General features: G+C 34.0%; 3 protein-coding genes across 6 annotated transcripts; all 3 read left to right on the top strand.

Annotated features, from left to right (window-relative positions):
* Positions 1-568: 568 nt before the first annotated feature.
* LOC11410978 (LRR receptor-like serine/threonine-protein kinase FEI 2) lies at positions 569-10,887 on the top strand. 4 transcript variants are annotated; one of them, XM_024784063.2, is made up of 14 exons: positions 569-778; positions 2,091-2,309; positions 2,545-2,680; positions 3,162-3,233; positions 3,337-3,408; positions 3,845-3,916; positions 4,143-4,214; positions 4,326-4,397; positions 6,432-6,514; positions 7,268-7,435; positions 7,589-7,921; positions 8,406-8,720; positions 9,270-9,403; positions 10,161-10,887. In XM_024784063.2, the coding sequence occupies exons 2-14, from the start codon at positions 2,213-2,215 to the stop codon at positions 10,377-10,379; spliced, it is 1,845 nt and encodes a 614-aa protein (XP_024639831.1). In that variant the 5' UTR covers positions 569-778; positions 2,091-2,212; the 3' UTR covers positions 10,380-10,887. The 4 variants fall into 4 exon arrangements, with proteins under 4 accessions (XP_024639831.1, XP_024639829.1, XP_024639830.1 ...); XM_024784061.2 differs by having other exon boundaries at positions 569-786; XM_024784062.2 differs by having other exon boundaries at positions 569-786; positions 2,074-2,309.
* A 1,024-nt stretch (positions 10,888-11,911) lies between these two features.
* Positions 11,912-14,090, top strand: LOC11409457 (3-hydroxy-3-methylglutaryl-coenzyme A reductase 1). The gene is made up of 2 exons (XM_003612520.4): positions 11,912-13,051; positions 13,157-14,090. The coding sequence occupies exons 1-2, from the start codon at positions 12,171-12,173 to the stop codon at positions 13,926-13,928; spliced, it is 1,653 nt and encodes a 550-aa protein (XP_003612568.2). The 5' UTR covers positions 11,912-12,170; the 3' UTR covers positions 13,929-14,090.
* A 1,937-nt stretch (positions 14,091-16,027) lies between these two features.
* On the top strand, positions 16,028-18,152 carry LOC11407896 (3-hydroxy-3-methylglutaryl-coenzyme A reductase 1). Its single transcript, XM_003612518.4, has 2 exons — positions 16,028-16,968; positions 17,071-18,152. Exons 1-2 carry the CDS (start codon positions 16,112-16,114, stop codon positions 17,840-17,842), a joined length of 1,629 nt encoding a protein of 542 aa, XP_003612566.1. The 5' UTR covers positions 16,028-16,111; the 3' UTR covers positions 17,843-18,152.
* Positions 18,153-19,719: the final 1,567 nt, after the last annotated feature.

Below are 19,719 nucleotides of genomic sequence, written 5' to 3'. Positions count from 1 at the left end.
ACACTGTAAAGGAAAATCCAAAACTTGGTAACTCATGACCATAAATCTTTTATGGGGCTAATTTGGTTCGTTAAGTTTTCTGATTAAATTTGGTTCATCAAATTAAATACAAAGCAAAAAGAAAGAGAATTGATAAAGGGCAATAAAGGAAAATAATAGGTTGTAATAATCAAAATATAAAATTTATTGGAGAATTGATTCTAGCTAACTCAAAAGTTAGGAATTGTAGCTTCATCCAGAATTGCTTTTGGAGATGAGAATTGATTTTGAGAAGCTGAACCAAACATGTTGGAATTGCAAATTTTCACTTTTGAAGTTACCAGAAGTGTTTTTAAGAGGTGTAAAAGCTGAACGAAATTCACTCGATATAGAAACGGTAAAAATTTCATATATACAAAAACTATATAAACTCCATAAAATAAAGCAAGGATAGAAAGTGTGTTGTTGTTATACTGTACGCAATGTATGTATGAGCTGTATAACGGGATTGTAATGCGTCGGTTGCACGTGCGATATGTCCAAATTCGCACGTGCGAAAACAGCTTATAGCTCTTAATTAATCTCATTGGTTCAACTTTAATTCCCAAAAAAAGCATCTTCTTAGTTCACACACTCGCACACTCACACACTCACTCTTTGGAATTGGAATCACACAAATCTCAGAACAAACACAACGAAGCAGTGATAGTGATAACGGTGGTTTTATCGTTTTCTATTTACACCTCCACTTGCATTTCATTTCTCTCTCATTCTTGCATCTCAGATCGAACAAATCAACGTAACTTCGTATGCATTCTCTCTCTCTAGATTATTCTCTGCTTTTTCGATTTTGCTGAAATTCACTATTTCTGTTCGTGAAATTTAAGTTGATGATAAGTTAATCTGGATTTGATTTTCCTGCATTGCTTGATTTTTGATTTGAAATGTTGAATTGAAGTTGTTATTAGTTCAATTGAAAAATTAAGTTGAAGTGCTTATTAGTATACATGAAGCTCGTTTAGAAGTTGTTTACCTAGTTCAGTTTAGATAGATTAACTTTTTTAGGTCAAGTTTTTCAGTTGAAATTTTGCTTTACTTTTTTCATCCGTGATAGATAAAAAGTGCTTTTGCCTTTGAGCTGGAAATTTTGTAAAAAAAGTGTTGTTAAGAGGAAAATAGTTGATGATTTCTTCATAGAGAATGATTGATTGTGGATTCTTAGTTATCATCTTAGGACTTGTTTGGATCGACTTATTTAAGCTTAGTTGCTAACAATCAGAGAGAGACTTTCCTAGAAGAGTTTGTGGAAATAGTATAAGTGTCAGATTATTTGCGTAAGCTCTCTCCAAGATAACATGTGAAATCAACTTATAGCTTGAAATGGTTTGACGGTATTTTATCTTGTTATAGAAATATTGTATACATAGGCACTTATATGCTAAACCATTATGCTACAAGCACTAAATTAAGATGTTTATCCAACTTGCATTAGAATTTGTTGTGTTTTTATTTACTTGGTGAGGTTATGTGTGTAAGTGTGTGTTTGGTTCTGCGGTGACAAACATTAGTTGAGATAATTGAGTTTGGCTATAAGTGAGTTGAAGGCAAATTGCTTTATGTTTGGATAGTTCATGTAAAAGTGAGTTGAACAATAAATTTGTGTGTAAAAATCAATTAGATTCAATAACTCCAATTTCTTACTTCAAGTTAGAATCAATTCTAGAGGCAAAATCAATTTTACTCGAGAGCAACCAAACATGTCAAAATTAATTCGACAGCTCTAGAATCAATTTTGATTCCTCCAAAAGTGAAATCGAACACATACTAACTGTTAACCGTTGTAAGTGTTTTTAAAGTGCAATTGAAATTGCTGATATTTGTAACTTTTGGTTCTTGTGTGGTGTATTTTTACTTTTGGTTCTTGTGTGGTGTATTTTTACTTCAATACTAGACTGGGATTCACTTTTGATTCCTCCAAAAGTGAAATCGAACACATACTAACTGTTAGACTAACTTTTGGTTCTTGTGTGGTGTATTTTTACTTCAATACATCTGTCATAATGATGGTTCTTGTACGGTTTAATCTCAGTTTAGTTGGTTTGATGTTGCAGGCAGCATCTACGTTCATCTGCACTGCTGATGTATATACCAACCAGATAACTACATGGTGGAGAGACATTTCAGATACTTTTGCCTCAGATGAATTTTACTAGTTCGACTATACACTGTTGCTATGGACATTTGTCTTATCAAAGGCCAATGGCTGTGGCTTCTGTATGTTTTGTTGATACATATTGTAATTAATAACATAGAAGCGATCACTCCTGATGGTATGATACTGCTTTAGGATTTTAGGCTGATTTTGATTTAATTATTTTTTCGGTTATTCTTCTATAACAAATGTGTCGAAAGAAGTCAAAGCTTCATGAGTTCTAGTTACATTATTCTTAGTTGTGTTTTTTCTTGCTTGGGACTTTGTTTAAAATAACATCTAATAAATTTCACGAGGTAGATTCCTTTTCTTTTGCATAATAAATTGATTGTTATATTCTCTCACATTTATAGGTGAGGCACTTATCAACTTCAGGACAACAATTGGTAGCTCTGATGGTATCCTGTTACAATGGAGGCCTGAGGATCCTGACCCATGTAAATGGAAAGGAGTGAAATGTGATCCAAAAACCAAGAGAGTGACACATCTGTGAGTTTTTAAACTTCTCATTTCTTGTCTTTCACATGCTATATTTTGACTTAAAATTCTGTAAACAAATGTTATCTATTTTTTATAGCTAGTACTGATTGTAAATTTCACATAATACAATTTTCCTCCTCATTTTCTCACCACTCTAGTCTCTGATGGTTAAATAACATTTTGAGTGACAGACTTCAAATTTCTTCCACCCTACTGAGTCCACCATTTCTTAAACTCTGTTTTTGTGTTCCCCACTTTTCTTTTATGGGTTTTGTGTTGGAGTAGTATTTTCACTAATACAGGGTAGGATATAACTTTTTTCTATATGTTAACATCCTTGAAAGTTGAAACATTGCATCTGCACGATACTATGGTTACCAGCCTTCTGAATTTTAGAAAAAGTACTTTACATTAAGATATGACAGGAGACTTGTTGGCAATTATATATGGAGTTCCTTATCTAACTTTGCTTTCATTGGTGATATTGTAGGATTCTATCACACCATAAGTTAATTGGGCCTTTATCACCTGACCTGGGGAAGTTAGACCGTCTGAAAGTTCTGTATGTGTTTTAAAAATTTGGATTGCATATATATTTTCTTTTAATTATTTGATACTTTCACATCATTTCTTATGTAATGACAATGTTAATGTATCTGTTGCAGTGCTCTTCATAACAACAACCTCTATGACAAAATTCCACCAGAATTGGGAAATTGCACCGAATTGCAGTCAATGTACGTAATCATTTTGGTCCACTTGCGGTTCCATTTTTTTTGTTTGTTTTCCTATTTACTTTAGAAAATTATCTGCATATATTTGGTTTACGATGATATTAGGATAATTCAATTTAACAATCTAATTTCATGCTTATAAAAAAAATCTCACATTTATTAGCTTTAATATTATGCATATACATGTTCAAATTGCTTATTACATATATCTTCAATCTATTGCACATACTCCATAGCCTTTGGACAATGCGTTCTTATTTTCTTCATATTGGCTTGGAGCATTTTGTTGCAAAGTTAATGTGTTGCATGACTTTGCTGTCACCAAGAAAGTTTCTCCATTATAACTGCTAGATCTTTTTCTTATGTTGTGGTTTAATTTGGGCAAATCCAATTTTTCTATGTTGGTATTCGGCAATAACTGTCAATTTGGGTTGTCCAGTTTTTTACAGGGTAATTACCTTAGTGGAATGATTCCAAGTGAAATAGGAAATCTCTCACAGCTTCAAAATTTGTGAGTTTCTATTTATTATTGATATTTTATTATTTGTGTGCGGATCAAACACTAAATATTGTATGGTTCATTCTGTTTTAATTTCAAGAATAAATGACTTAAGAAAAAAGGAGGAAAGAATCCCTAAAAAAAAAAAGGAGGAAAGAAAAAGGAATATATGAAAAAAAAATCAAATTTTCTGGTGTTACAGAGATTATATTCATCAACATGTCTTCCTATTTTACAGGGATATATCAAGCAATTCCCTTGGTGGGAATATTCCAGCGTCAATTGGAAAGTTGTATAATCTAAAAAACTTGTACGTAGACTTCTTTTCTGCTATGGTTGTTCTTTCTTTACACCCATTTTTTTCTAATTTCTATTTTTTAAATGTATATTTAATATTTTCTTCATGTTGGATACTTTGCAGCAATGTATCAACCAATTTTCTGGTTGGACCAATACCTTCTGACGGTGTCCTTGCCCACTTTACTGGAAGCTCGTAAGTGTGACTTTTATTAAATCCAAGGTTTCTTTGGTTGGGCAATTGATACTCGACGATTATTTTTTATTTTTTGAGGACTGATACTCTACTATTTATTCACACTTCAAATAAACAACTTATAATCGTAATTCCCTCAATTACGCTTGCCTATTTATTTTTTTTAAATAAATTTGAGTTTTAATTTTTAAATAAACATGTTAATGACTTCATAAAAAATTAAATAAAAATGAACATGTTATTCTATTCACACGTCACAATAATATTTAGCCACAATTTTATTTGTGGGTACAATTTTCATTATTAATATTTATATAATTGAAATTTTCTATCATTGCCTCCATCACATTTTGTTTGATGTTTTGACAAAATATTTGTCTTGTTTTGATTGTATTTTACAATATCAATGAAGTATTCAATATTCTTTTCCTACTATACCTTTAACTTGTTCCTGCTGTGGAGTATGTTGTAAAGAACCTAATTAATGAGATAAAATGCGTATTACTAATATAATCAAAAGTTGGTCAATGAAAGTTGATATATTTGGTCCAAAATTTTACTTGTATTTGAGGAGTTCAGATCTGCTCCGTTTAGTCTTTGTTGAATAAGAGAGAAAAGAGAGACATATGATGAAAACCGTCAGTCTGAATAGCACTATGGAAGGTCTATTATATAGGAGTTAAGTAGCTTAGAGACTAAGCTAGCTATGATATATTTACAGAACGAATATTCTAAATAATATTCTATGCTAAGTAACTTAGAAAGTAAGCTAAAATATATTTACAACGTAAATATAATTATTCACTATTTATTTTATTTAAACATCAACAGTCTTGTTCATTGGATAAATTCACGACACGTGGCAAAAAAAAATCCAATGGCTGTGTTTAAAAATTGAAAAATCAGTATCTGTTTAATAGAAAAAAGGGAAACATGTTTAAATAAAGATTAGAGTAAAAACTTAGCTTGGAGTCTTTATAGATAAATGGTAATATAAGTAATTATGACTAAATTGAATAGATTAGTAGAAATTATTCGAGAGTAATTTAGGAAATCACAGTTATGAGTTGTTAGAGGGTGATTGCATTTCTCAATTTTGATCAGCATTGTGAGATAGTTTCAAGCAACAGATGGAGTGCATGCAAAAGGCATGTTGATTATTTTGGATCTGCTAATCGGATTACTGAATAGATATACTTGAAGAAAATTAAGATTTTAAGATCAAGGAAAAATGTGATTGAGAATGGATCATCAACTGTAGATATTCTAATCTCATGTGAATTCTGGTGCACTTCTAGTTATCTTCTTTTGATGGTTGTAGTATGATCATGCTTCTTCTGCTCCTTTATCTAATGACTCTTTCTTTTTCTCCCCATTCGAAAAAGAAACAACAAATTAACGCCTATTTCTCCTATACCTACTTTGTTGACTCTAAACATTTTAGTGGTGATGTGCTATTTTAACTTGCTCACAACTCATGTTTATTAAACTTATACATTTATGCTTTGTTTGAATGTAATGAGATAAATAAAGTCATGCATGTTTTCTGCAAGCATTCTGCATTTTCTTTTCTTGTCCTCTCCCAACAAAGACTCAAGGTTTGACTTTATTCTATAAAACAACGTATTTAATAAGGTATCAAGATATTCATATCTTCTGCATTAGGGAATAACAAGATGTGCATCATAAAAGTAAAGAAGTCGTCCAGCAGTTCCTTGATATTTGGTGCACTTTAATGTTGAAATCCGTCTTAGTTTTGATATTCTAAAGATTAGCTGTTACTTGTTACCCATGGATACAGATTTCTGAAGGCATAAATCAATACTGAATCTACCTACATATTAACTCCTACGTTGTCGTGACTGAGATTTTTATAGATATACCAAGTCATAACATGAGTATCATCAATAGTTGTGTTATGTTTTTTTTATACTTCTACCTTGCGGATCGACATATTAAACTGTCCTGATGAAGTAGCCTATCTCTGAGGATTTAAATCTATTTTTCTATATTGAGACATATGTCTTGTTGCAGGTTTGTTGGAAACCGTGGTTTGTGTGGCGTGCAAATCGATTCAACATGTAAAGATGATGGTTCGCCTGGGAATAGTTCTTCAGGTAGAGCTGCATGCTTTTCCTTGATCTTTCATTTAGTCTCATACTAAGCTTGCTCTCTCTTTTTGTTTCTGTTTCTTTGATTAATGATGTATTATCTTTTCATATAAAATACTTCTACTGAAACATTTGAGCTTTCAGCTCTATAGATATTCGGCTTACTTATTTTGAGAAAAGGTGGCAATTTGACTCCTCAATCGCTTTTAGATGAAGCTAAAATGATAAGGCCATATGAAGGTCTATACTTCATTTTTCCGAGGGTGTAATGGTGGTACCATGAGGCATTTTAGTAATACCTCTATCCTGGACTGATATTCTTTTCTATCAAAATGAAGTATTGAAGCTAAAACTTTTCTTTTCGGGGGTGCAATGGTAGTATCATGAGGCTTTTTAATAATACCTATATCGACCTATGTTGTCTTCCTGGACCTATTTATTACCTATATTTATGCATGGCTAATTTGATAAAAAGAAGAAATTTTACAAGTGTTTTAGAAGAGCTAAGGAAGATAAATTATCCTCCTAAATCAATCAATAGAAATAGAAAAGTTTAAAATTCAAGTATACGTTAATTCTGTTTAAATTGATAAAATGTCGTATTTGTCTGATTTTTGTTATATTGGCACATCCCTGTTTGGACTTTGATTACTTCTAGTTTTCCCAACTATATTTTTGACAGCGTAGTATATAGTATAGTCACTCAGATCAAGTTGTCATTATTTCCATTTTTGACTTCTATTGTTTTACTCCTTATAGACCAAACTCAAAATGGAAAGAAGAAATATTCTGGCCGACTTCTCATCAGTGCATCAGCAACTGTGGGCGCACTACTTTTGGTGGCACTTATGTGCTTCTGGGGCTGTTTTCTTTATAAAAAGTTTGGTAAAAATGATAGAATAAGTCTTGCAGTGGATGTTGGTCCAGGTACACTCCTTATCTTTCTGTGACTTGCTCATAGACCTGTTTCAGCTAGCTTTTTCTACTTTATGCATTGAAAAACCTTGTTAAAATATAATAAAATTTATCTTTATATTTAAACACCCTTGAAATTTAATATCTTTAAATAATGTGCTGTAGGTGCCTCGATAGTGATGTTTCATGGAGACCTACCATATTCTTCGAAAGACATTATTAAGAAACTAGAGACTTTGAATGAGGAACACATAATAGGAGTAGGGGGATTTGGAACTGTTTACAAGCTTGCAATGGATGATGGGAATGTATTTGCGTTGAAAAAGATCGTAAAGTTGAATGAGGGATTTGATCGTTTTTTTGAGAGGGAGCTTGCAATTCTTGGAAGCATCAAACACCGTTATTTAGTTAACTTGCGTGGATATTGTAATTCACCTACATCAAAGTTGTTAATATATGACTACCTACCTGGCGGTAGTCTTGATGAAGTTCTTCATGGTATGATCTTTATTTGAATACTTACAATATATATTTCCATCATATTAATATGTGAAGCAGCTGAATCTGTATTATTGGGTTAAGCTTGAGATTTTAGAGAGGGCATGTGGTGATTACAAAGTCAAATGATAACATGTGGTAATCATTATTTACTTATAATAAATTAAACCTCTGATTAAGAATCCTTAGTAACTCTCAAAATTGATCACGGCAAATATATCTATGGTTATGTTGTTTGCATTAACTGTATTTCTTGATGAACATTTGCGGTAGATCTGAACATATGAATCTTTGATGATTTTTTGGATTTGTAATATACTAATCCAACCTGGAGTTGTTTGTTAACATTTGAGGTTTCAAGATTAGGATATAATATTTCTATCTGTTTGGGTTCTTATGCTATTATGCTTCTGTTATTTGCTTGTTAAATATGGCATTTTTATTTATTACGCACTATTTGATGCAAATTCAATTAACATTGAAGCTAGTACAGTATCTCTGCTTAAATCTTGTTTGGGGAATAATGATGTTTGTGCTGCACTGCACTGCACAGAAAAATCTGAGCAACTAGACTGGGATTCACGGTTGAATATAATCATGGGAGCTGCAAAAGGGCTTGCTTACTTGCACCACGATTGTTCCCCTAGGATCATACACCGTGACATTAAATCGAGCAACATTTTGCTTGATGGAAAATTGGATGCTAGAGTTTCTGATTTTGGACTTGCCAAACTTCTGGAGGATGAAGAATCTCACATCACCACTATTGTTGCCGGAACATTTGGTTATCTAGCTCCAGGTAAGCAATGATGATAATTACCCTCTAGATAGTTGTCTGGAGCATGAATAATGGTATTTACTATTTAGCACTTGAAATATTAACGAGGGTCTCTTATTGTCGAGGGTATCTATAACTAGTTACTAGGTGGTCTAATACTGCATGGATATTTATCTGCCTGTCTCTTGTTTTGACATGTTTAAACGAAATATCTCTGTGGGGTAAGTGCTTGTGAAGTTATACAAGATCGTCTTTTGAAAAAGAGTAAATGCTAGTGTTGTCCTTTTTCTTCTGGCCTTTATATAGAAAGAGAAACATAGGACTGCTGTTGCCTAATCAACCAAAATAACATGAAGAAAATGACCGAGTATGATAAAAACCTTTAATATTATTTCTTAAAGTAAAGTAGCTGCTAATAATCATCAATATATGTGTTAAGCTGCTTCACAATTTCGTGACATTGATAGGGCTGATTATGTTTGAGGTGCACAAAAATGTGATTTTTGTTGATCTATTAATTCTGCATTTTAACTCCATATTATTTGAGCAAGCCTCCATACTCCTTTGCAGAGTATATGCAAAGTGGAAGAGCAACTGAGAAGACCGATGTTTATAGTTTTGGGGTGTTGACACTTGAAGTGCTTAGTGGAAAGCGGCCAACAGATGCATCCTTCATTGAAAAGGGTCTAAATGTTGTTGGTTGGGTATGTGATGCACCTTACTATTAGTTTTTTGTTGTTTGATAATATTAGTTTTAGCGCATGTTATTAAATCCTTTCTATTTCTTTTAAAAGCAAAATTTTTGTTTAGTTTTATACTTTTAGATTTAGTTTTTAAACATAAATACTCACTGAAGTAGCTTTTGTTGATTTGTGATACATGTGCATGTATATTTAGTTTTCATCCAAATTTCAATATATAGTTTTATTTGTGATAGTGCATATATGTATCTAATTAAAATCTTAATCAACAGTTATGAAACATTTTATTCTTTTAAGTGCATCTCAAATATAGCTTCTTCACTGAAATAAAATCTCATAATTTCGTTTGGAGAAGATAAATCCGCAAGATTACGCCAGTCTGTTATAAATTGGGCCTCTTTATGGTTACCACTACAATTAGCATGAACTGAGCGTGAGTGAGAGTGTTGATTATATTATTTAAGCAGGTGAACATAAACTTGGAGGTAATCTTTAAAGTGCATCTCATAGTTTAGTTTAGACGAGCTGAATCCTTAGGAATTGTTATAACATGGGCTTCTTTATCGTACCACTACAATTAGCATGAACTGGTGTGGTTGAGAGTGTTGATTATATTATTTAAGTAGGTGAAATAAACTAAACTTGTTATCATCTTCTATTACATGTTCCTTTTTATGCAATTAGAAAGCGGATGAAATCTTAGTTGCTACTTTAAAAGGGAATGGGCCCCATTCTAATGCCATAATTTGCCATCATGCAGTTGAATTTCCTTATTACTGAAAATAGGCCAAGGGAAATTGTCGATCCACTATGCGACGGGGTGCAGGTGGAGAGCCTTGATGCCTTGCTCTCGATGGCTATTCAGTGTGTTTCCTCAAATCCAGAGGATCGACCCACTATGCACCGAGTGGTCCAGTTGCTTGAATCGGAGGTAGTAACTCCATGCCCAAGTGACTTCTATGATTCGAACTCTGACTAGAAAGCTTGCGAAGACAATTCAATGGTATGTTGTGTTTGCATCCTTGTCGCCGCAAATTACTTGAGTCAGAAGTGATGAAACAGGTTAACAATCTGCGTACAACTTTTCATCTGAATTGCATTCATTCTAAAAGTTTATGATGGAAGATGTCCTTCATTAGACCACTTCACAACAGAAGGTGTTGTTATTCCACGGATATCATCATTCGACATTTCAGGCATTTCTTTGTCTTCCTGATTGTGTTGCATGTTATATTTGGTCGTGGTTCCCCCTTCCACTTGTGCTTCCACTCCTTTTGTTAGCATTTTGTAATCTTAGTCACATTGTTCACTCCAATTTAAGTGTATATGATATGTATAATTTCAGAAAGTCCACATTTGCAAGTGATTCTTATTTATTTTGTAATATATGTTTCCATAAAAGAATCCATCTAAATTCTATCAAAAAAAAAAAAAAGAAAGAAAGAAAGAAAAAGAATCCATCTAATGATGGTGGTTCTCTGTTCTCACTCTCAGTCCCTCTCTACTGAGATTCCTTCTTTTAGTGCAATATTTACCTGTTTGGGCGTAGGAAAGTTCACCAATGGAGCGACTTTGTCACTCATATTATACTACTTTTAGTCTTGAATATAAGCAACAAAAAAGTTGTTTTGTTATCTAATATATAAGTGATTGTTAAATAGTCCTCCCTCCCTCCGTTCCTTTTTAAGTGTCACTTTTGGAGAAAATTTTTGTTCCTATTTAACTGTCATTTTTAAAGTTCAATGCAACATTAAATGTTGTTTTACCAATATTGGTAGGATCAATTGTTGATTGTCTTGGTTTATGTAAAATGTTAAAATGTGACAATTAAAAAGAAACGGAGGTAGTACTTCTATCATATTTAATGCTATTACTTCTAAATTCGTTTTCAATTATTTATGTTTGAATCCTCCGAGTGTCAATTTTTGTTGATTTGTTTATAGTGGGATTGGTCCTTTGGATTAGTCGGTTCTTGAATCAAATACTAAATTTTCAAACAAAAATTTAGATTTTACTTTTCTATAACCATTTTATTATCATAGAAAAAAAAATTAAATCTCCGAAAAATTATCATGAACAAGTTTTCATGAGGGACAATTTAGAAAATGCAATTATGGCTAAACTATGTTTCAAGTCCCTTAAATTGTTCATTTTGTTCACTTAAATTACAAACATTGAGTTATTCAAATAAAAATTACAAACATTGAGTAAGAAAACAAAATTAAACACGTTTTTGACTTTAGATTCGATTCATATTAAACACATTTGAGTCAAAAACAAAATTAAACACGTTTTTTTTGCAGCACAAGTGATGTATAAAACTAATTAGTTTTTATTTCAGCAACAAAAAATGTACTTATAGTTTGATTAGTTTGTGCAAATAAGAAATATATATAGTATTTTAGAAACGTCAAGTAAAGGCTTCTTCTAGTGATGTGTAATGTTGGCATCTCTCCTCCATAAAATATGTTATCTTGGAGTAAAAGTTAGGTACTGATTACAATATTCTTCCCTCGTTGTTCACGAGTTCCTTACGATCTAGCTATCAAGCTACTGTTACTTGACTTCTTAAAATATTGGCATATACCTAATTCCTCACTCACTCCCTGAGTACTCTTTATCTATAAATAACATTCAAAATAAATCTTGGCATTCATTTTCAAGTTAAGTTTCAATCATCCCCTAACCTGAACTCCTTTTTCTCCTTTCTTTTTCCATTTTCGGATTTCAAATCCTTCACTTAATAACCAAGAGAAAGAGAGAGAGAGAGATGGACGTTCAGCAGAAAATAAGCAAAAATGAGAAGAAGAACCAAAGGCAGCAGCAGGATTCACAGTCACAACAACCTTCTTCTTCACTGTATTTAACAAACGCTGTTTTCTTTGGTCTCTTCTTCTCCGCCGCGTACTTTCTTCTTAACAGGTGGCGTGAAAAGATCCGAACCTCTACACCTCTCCACATCCTCACAGTCTCTGAGATTGTTGCTGTAGTTTCCCTCATCGCTTCCTTCGTCTACCTTATTGCTTTCTTCGGCACTGCCTTCATCATTCATTACGATGATGATGAAGACGAAGTAGTCGACAATTCTGCAAAACCCACCGGAGGAGTTGTGCCGAAGAAGCTACCTATGTTACCACCACCGAAAATATCTGACCAAAAAGTTATGTCCATGGAAGACGAAGAGGTTGTCGGTGCAGTGGTATCGGGATCAATTCCTTCTTACTCCCTTGAGTCGAAGCTCGGAGATTGCCGTCGTGCAGCAAAGATTAGGAACCAAGCAGTGGAGAGGGTTACCGGAAGGTCACTTGAAGGTTTACCGATGAAAGGTTTTGACTACGATTCTATATTAGGACAGTGTTGCGAGATGCCGATAGGGTTTGTTCAAATTCCGGTGGGTGTTGCCGGTCCTTTGTTGCTCGACGGGAATGAATACACGGTGCCCATGGCAACAACCGAAGGTTGTTTGGTTGCAAGCACCAACAGAGGCTGTAAAGCTATTTATGTTTCCGGAGGTGCTTCCGCTGTTGTGCTCCGCGACGGAATGACCAGAGCCCCCGTTGTAAGATTCAACTCCGCCAAAAGAGCTTCTCAGTTGAAATTCTTTTTAGAAGATCCTCAAAATTTTGATTCCCTCTCTCACACTTTCAACAAGTAATTTTCAATTTTGAACTTTCTTCGGTTTCACTTTAAATTTTATTTGTTGAAATTACTACTTATTTGGATAACTGATTGATTTTCTCTGCAATATTTATTTAGGTCAAGTAGATTTGCAAGATTACAGAGTATTAAAGCTACTATGGCAGGAAAGAATTTATACACTAGATTCACTTGTTCAACGGGTGATGCAATGGGGATGAACATGGTATCGAAAGGTGTACAAAACGTACTTGATTTTCTTCAAACCGATTTTCCCGATATGGATGTTATTGGTATATCTGGAAATTTTTGTTCGGACAAGAAAGCTGCGGCAGTGAATTGGATTGAAGGGAGAGGGAAATCAGTGGTGTGTGAGGCTGTAATTAAGGAAGAGGTGGTGAAGAAAGTGCTGAAGACTAGTGTGGAGTCTTTGGTTGAGCTTAACATGCTAAAAAACCTTACCGGTTCAGCCATGGCTGGTGCACTTGGCGGCTTTAACGCACATGCTAGTAATATTGTTTCTGCAATTTACTTGGCTACAGGACAAGATCCTGCTCAGAATGTTGAAAGTTCTCACTGTATGACCATGATGGAAGCCGTGAATGACGGAAAGGACCTTCATATCTCAGTCACTATGCCTTCCATTGAGGTGGGTACAGTAGGAGGGGGCACACAACTTGCGTCGCAATCAGCTTGTCTAAATTTACTTGGTGTTAAAGGAGCTAGTAAAGAGACTCCAGGAGCAAATTCCAGGCAACTGGCAACTATAGTAGCTGGTTCAGTCCTTGCAGGAGAGCTCTCACTCATGTCTGCAATTGCAGCCGGGCAACTTGTTAAAAGCCACATGAAATACAACAGATCAAATAAAGATGTCACCAAAGTTGCTTCATGAGTTGTACATAGGTTATATGTAGATACCACAAGTGCGAGATAAATAATCTTGTACTTACCATCATGATCAATATTCATTGCTTGTATTTGTTAATTACTTTGTTAGTTTTATTTGTCATTTTACGATTATTTATGCATGCAAGAAGATGAATAAGTTTTACTATTGTAGAGTTATGTCTCTCTTTTTCTTTAACACTCTTGACAATTTATTATCTTGTTTTATTTATTTCTCTCTGCAATAAATATCAAAAAGAGTTATTTTCAAAATAATAATTAACGTTCTATTTAAATTTGAAATGATACAATTATCTCGATGTAGAAATTGAAGTGTAGAAATTTTTCATAACCAAAGTGATTCTCACGTGATACTAGTCGTTTACCTACTTTTCTTAGTTACACTTTTTGCGTTCATTGTATCTATCATTGTAACTTGTATCTCTGTTATTCTTGTTTCATTTTGGTAGTGTCTTTGATTAGGTTACTGTCATGCTTTGTAAATTGGTGGATTATGTTAAAGAGCTTTCTGCACTGGTGAATTCAGTTTTGCGGTGAGCTTTTTGTGTGGAAGACGTGATAGTCTCTTTTGTATGGTGAATTCTGCATACTTGAAAGTTTAATTTCTGTCATGAGATTAAAAGTTATTAGGCATTCCCATAGATTTCTAGTGACTGATTTATGCATAATCATGTAGAAAATGTATATGTGAACAGACTGGTGAACATAGTTCGTCAGGTTTCAACTTCAAGTGGCACTGTAAAATTTGAGGTATGGACACTTTCTTACTCTTAAGTTTCAATTTTGTATGCTCGAATTACATGGTGCCATGAAAAAGCAGTAATGTAATATATGGCAGGGGTGTAGGGCTGGTATATATGTTATTAAATATGAAAGTAGTAATACAACAATTTTTATCTTTCCTTCCAAAAATGTGAAGTAAACATTGTGTATAACTCACTTATATGGGTGAGTAGTACATAGAAGATATGCTTTAGAGCCTAGAGAGAACCATGGTTGGGATTCAGCGTCCGGCTCACTTGAAGTCCGACAGCGTAGATAGCTAGAGAAGGAACTTAGATTCCGATGTTTTTATGTATCCTCGTTTTTTTGTTTTGGCATTTTATCAGCAGTTGTTTTGATTCGTACTGGGTAAAGCAGTTTTAAACCTCAAGTCCTACCTTTGTATCCGCACCATTTTGATCATTGTTCGTGCATTCAGAATCAGTTCATTTCATTTGATCATACTCGTGATTGAATTATTAACCTACTTTTGCTGTGAACTTAACCTTATTCCAAACAACTTCAGCACAAGTCTAATTATGTTATAATTCGATTGAATTATTGTTGACTTTTTAAAATGGATATAATGAGTTGTACAAATTGGAAAGAAAAACACAATATCAACACATGTTTGCTTACACAATCAAATTAGTCTTTTAGTTTGTATTACGTCACTATTAAATAAGCCTATGAGATTATGAATATTATAGAAAGCTCACCGGCTCTATTAAACTATCAACTAAGTCCTTATATTTTAAACAACTTACTATCAGTTTGATCCCTATACTTGTCAATAAGAATAAATTTCGATTAAGTCAGAGACCTATTTAAAATATTCATAAACTCATAGACCTATTTGAGAGCATCCTACAAAGTTAAGACCTATAATTGGATACTATAAATTGAACTCATATATTAATTGGTGTAAAAACACACGTTAAAAGAAAGAGAATGATACATTAATAGACTTTCATATTCTCTATCTCTTTTTAATTGTCTTAATTTTATATCATAAACACGTTTTTTTTTTTGCAGCGCAAGTGATATATTAAACTAATTAGTTTCAGTGAACAACAAAAATATATAGTATAGTTTAATTAGTTTCTGCAGGGAAATAATTTAGTTTAGTCAACACAAGGCTTCTAGCTAGTTTATTATCTACACATTACAATATTCCTTCTGGTTGTGCACGAGTTCATTACGATCTAGCTACGAAACTTCTGTTAACAAAAAAAATAACATTATTGCATATACCTAATTCCTCACTCACTCTCTGAGTACTCTTAATTTGTCTATAAATAATAATAACATTGAAAATCATTTTCAAGCAATTAGTATTACCCATCATCAATCATCCCCTAAACTGAACTGAACTCCTTTCTTTCTTTTCTTTTTCAAATCAGAGAAATGGGCGTTCAGCAGAAAATAAGCAAAAATGAGAAGAAGAACCAAAAGAAGCAGGAGGATTCACAGTCAATACTGTACTTAACAAATGTTGTTTTCTTTGGTCTCTTCTTCTCCGTCGCCTACTTTCTTCTCAACAGGTGGCGTGAAAAGATCCGAACCTCTACACCTCTCCACGTCCTCACAATCTCTGAGATTCTCGCTCTTGTTTCCCTCATCGCTTCCTTTGTCTACCTTATCACTTTCTTCGGCATTGCCTTCATCCTTCATTACGATGAAGAAGAAGAAGACATTGCTGCAAAAACCACTCAAGGAGTCTTGCCGAAGAAGCTACCTACGTTACCTCCACCCAAAATCTCCGACCAAAAAGTTATGTCCATGGAAGACGAGGAGGTTGTCAGTGCAGTGGTGTCAGGATCAATTCCATCTTACTCGCTTGAATCCAAGCTTGGAGATTGCCGACGTGCAGCAAATATTAGGAACCAAGCCGTGGAGAGAGTTACCGGAAGGTCACTTGAAGGTTTACCGATGGAAGGTTTTGATTACGATTCTATATTAGGACAGTGTTGCGAGATGCCCATAGGGTTTGTTCAGATTCCGGTGGGTGTTGCCGGTCCTTTGTTGCTCGACGGGAATGAGTACACGGTGCCCATGGCAACAACCGAAGGTTGTTTGGTTGCAAGCACCAATAGAGGCTGTAAAGCTATTTATGTTTCCGGTGGTGCTTCCGCCGTTGTCCTCCGTGACGGAATGACCCGAGCCCCAGTCGTAAGATTCAACTCCGCCAAAAGAGCTTCTCAGTTGAAATTCTTTTTAGAAGATCCTCAAAATTTTGATTCCCTCTCTCACACTTTCAACAAGTAAGTAATTTTCAATTTTGAACTTTCTTCTGTTTCACTATAAATTTTGTTGAAATTACTCATTTGGATAAGTGATTGATTTTCTCTGCGATATTTATTTAGGTCAAGTAGATTTGCAAGACTACAGAGTATTAAAGCTACTATGGCTGGAAAGAATTTATACACTAGGTTCACTTGTTCAACGGGTGATGCAATGGGGATGAACATGGTATCGAAAGGTGTACAAAACGTACTTGATTTTCTTCAAACCGATTTTCCCGATATGGATGTTATTGGTATATCTGGAAATTTTTGTTCGGACAAGAAAGCTGCGGCAGTGAACTGGATTGAAGGGAGAGGGAAATCAGTGGTGTGTGAGGCTGTAATTAAGGAAGATGTGGTGAAGAAAGTGCTGAAGACTAGTGTGGAGTCTTTGGTTGAGCTTAACATGCTAAAAAACCTTACCGGTTCAGCCATGGCTGGTGCTCTTGGCGGCTTTAATGCACATGCTAGTAATATTGTTTCTGCAATTTACTTGGCTACAGGACAAGATCCTGCTCAGAATGTTGAAAGTTCTCACTGTATGACCATGATGGAAGCCGTGAATGACGGAAAGGACCTTCATATCTCAGTCACTATGCCTTCCATTGAGGTGGGCACAGTAGGAGGGGGCACACAACTTGCGTCGCAATCAGCTTGTCTAAATTTACTTGGTGTTAAAGGAGCTAGTAAAGAGACTCCAGGAGCAAATTCCAGGCAACTGGCAACTATAGTAGCTGGTTCAGTCCTTGCAGGAGAGCTCTCACTCATGTCTGCAATTGCAGCCGGGCAGCTTGTTAAAAGCCACATGAAATACAACAGATCGAATAAAGATGTCACCAAAGTTGCTTCATGAGACAATACCACAATTGTGAGGTAAATAACCATGCATGTATCATCAAGAAAAATAAAAGAAACTTCAATGTAGGAGGATGAAGACATAGCCCGCAAACTATACTTTGTTTTTGTAAACACCATGTGACGGGATCATATCTTTCCAAAGTTTGTACAGAAGAAATTATAGAGGACTTAGTTTGATTCTTTTATTTTCATTTTAGAAAGAAAAAATATTTTTAGTATTTTAGTATGTGTCAGTTCTCATCTAAAGAGCAAAGTCGTGCTATTATCATAGTATTGGTATGAGATTTTGATTATATTTTTAATTATGTTGTTGCTTTGTTGTTTATAGTTGACAAATTATTTCGTTTATTTTTTGTTGTCATTTTATGTTTTGATCTAAGAGTGTGGAAGACACCAAAGAGAAGCTTACACATCCCGACTAGGTCGGTACCCCCAAGAAACCCCCATCCTCTGCCACTCACTCATATAAATTTATTAGAAAAAAAGGGAAAATATGTACAAGAGAGGAGGGGACCAAACCAAAACCCTCTAAAAAACAACGGAGAAAGAAAAGATGAAAATCATGCAAAATTAAGGAAAATGATAATATGGCATGCCATATTTGTCCCTAAAGATATCTTCCCTAATAAAATCAGGCATAGCATCCCACCAAAAATATGAGAAGAAAGAACGTGAAGATCCAAAGTGAAATAATTATGCCATCTATTACGCAAAATACAAGGAACCAATTCTGATTTTTTTAACGCAAGAAGCGCGCTAGAAGAATCTCCCTCAATCCAAAGCGATAATGAATCCAAGCAATTCAACTTCATTTTAGGTTTATTTACACAAACAAGAAGATCAATAAATTTTTGTTCCAAATTAAGAAGAAAAGAAGAAGAAAAAAGACAATATATTTTATTATTTCTGATAGAATTATTTATATTTTTTCAATATCACTCTTGAGTATCTATTATCTCATTTTACTTATTTCCATATTTCAATAAATACTAAAGGGTATTATTGATAAAATAATAACTAATATTGCATTAACTTTGAAAAAGATAAATAAGTAAGAGAAAAAAAAAATACCGACAAAAACGATGAATAAAAAAGACTTGAGGGAGTACGTGCTAAGTTATGTTTCGTAAAATTAAAATGGCAAACATATATTTTAATGGGGCATTGAAAATAAATGTGATATCAAGTGAAATAAATAAACTGGTTAAAATTATTCTACAAGTAAAAGTACAACAATATTCTCAACAAAAAAAAAAAGGTAGAAAAAGTTCATCATTTTATTTTGAAAGGAAAGTAAAAGTTCATCATATTTCCAAATTATTTTTCATAACTAATAAATTGATTCATTCGCACCCACAAGAATCAGGGGCGGATCTGGACATAAAAAATCAGTGAGGCTAATTTTTTTGCCCAATAACTAAGAGACATCATAAACCATTCAATTTCGAATAAATGAGATTAGAAACCATTCAATTTCAATTTCAATCTAAATGTTGATAACAAAGAAAGAGTGAGGCGGTGCGTCAAGAGACGAAAATGTTAAAACTTGGTTGAGACGAGAGGTGAGGGTGAGGTCATAAGGAGAGTAAAGAAGGGTGAGAGAAATCTTAGAGGAAATTTGGAAGAAAGAAATAAATATGTTTGGTGTGTGTTTTGGTATTGGTAAGGAAAAGGTAGGCTGTTGGTAGTATTGGGTTGGGCTGAGTGTGTTTCTTATGAAAAAATATAATTTTTTAAAACAAATTGGGCTGGCTGGTGTGGCTATTGCCACACCCTGCCTTAAGCAGATCCGCCCCTGACAAGAATTATGTGTAGACTTTAATTAACTTCGCCAAGTTCGAATCTCAACTGGGGAAGATGTACACATTTGGT

The sequence above is a fragment of the Medicago truncatula genome, chromosome 5, assembly GCF_003473485.1.
Source record: "Medicago truncatula cultivar Jemalong A17 chromosome 5, MtrunA17r5.0-ANR, whole genome shotgun sequence".
Lineage (NCBI taxonomy): Eukaryota > Viridiplantae > Streptophyta > Magnoliopsida > Fabales > Fabaceae > Medicago > Medicago truncatula.
Note: the sequence above shows the minus strand (reverse complement) of the source record. Positions and strands in the feature narration are given on the sequence as shown.

Excerpts from the sequence above, each read along its gene's own strand:
- LOC11410978 (XM_024784063.2), top strand. The coding sequence starts at position 2,213 with ATGGACATTTGTCTTATCAAAGGCCAATGGCTGTGGCTTCTGTATGTT. Across the intron at positions 4,215-4,325 it reads TTGTATAATCTAAAAAACTT|CAATGTATCAACCAATTTTC; the intron begins GTACGTAGACTT and ends GATACTTTGCAG. Across the intron at positions 9,404-10,160 it reads GTCTAAATGTTGTTGGTTGG|TTGAATTTCCTTATTACTGA; the intron begins GTATGTGATGCA and ends GCCATCATGCAG.
- LOC11409457 (XM_003612520.4), top strand. The coding sequence starts at position 12,171 with ATGGACGTTCAGCAGAAAATAAGCAAAAATGAGAAGAAGAACCAAAGG. Across the intron at positions 13,052-13,156 it reads CTCTCTCACACTTTCAACAA|GTCAAGTAGATTTGCAAGAT; the intron begins GTAATTTTCAAT and ends ATATTTATTTAG.
- LOC11407896 (XM_003612518.4), top strand. The coding sequence starts at position 16,112 with ATGGGCGTTCAGCAGAAAATAAGCAAAAATGAGAAGAAGAACCAAAAG. Across the intron at positions 16,969-17,070 it reads CTCTCTCACACTTTCAACAA|GTCAAGTAGATTTGCAAGAC; the intron begins GTAAGTAATTTT and ends ATATTTATTTAG.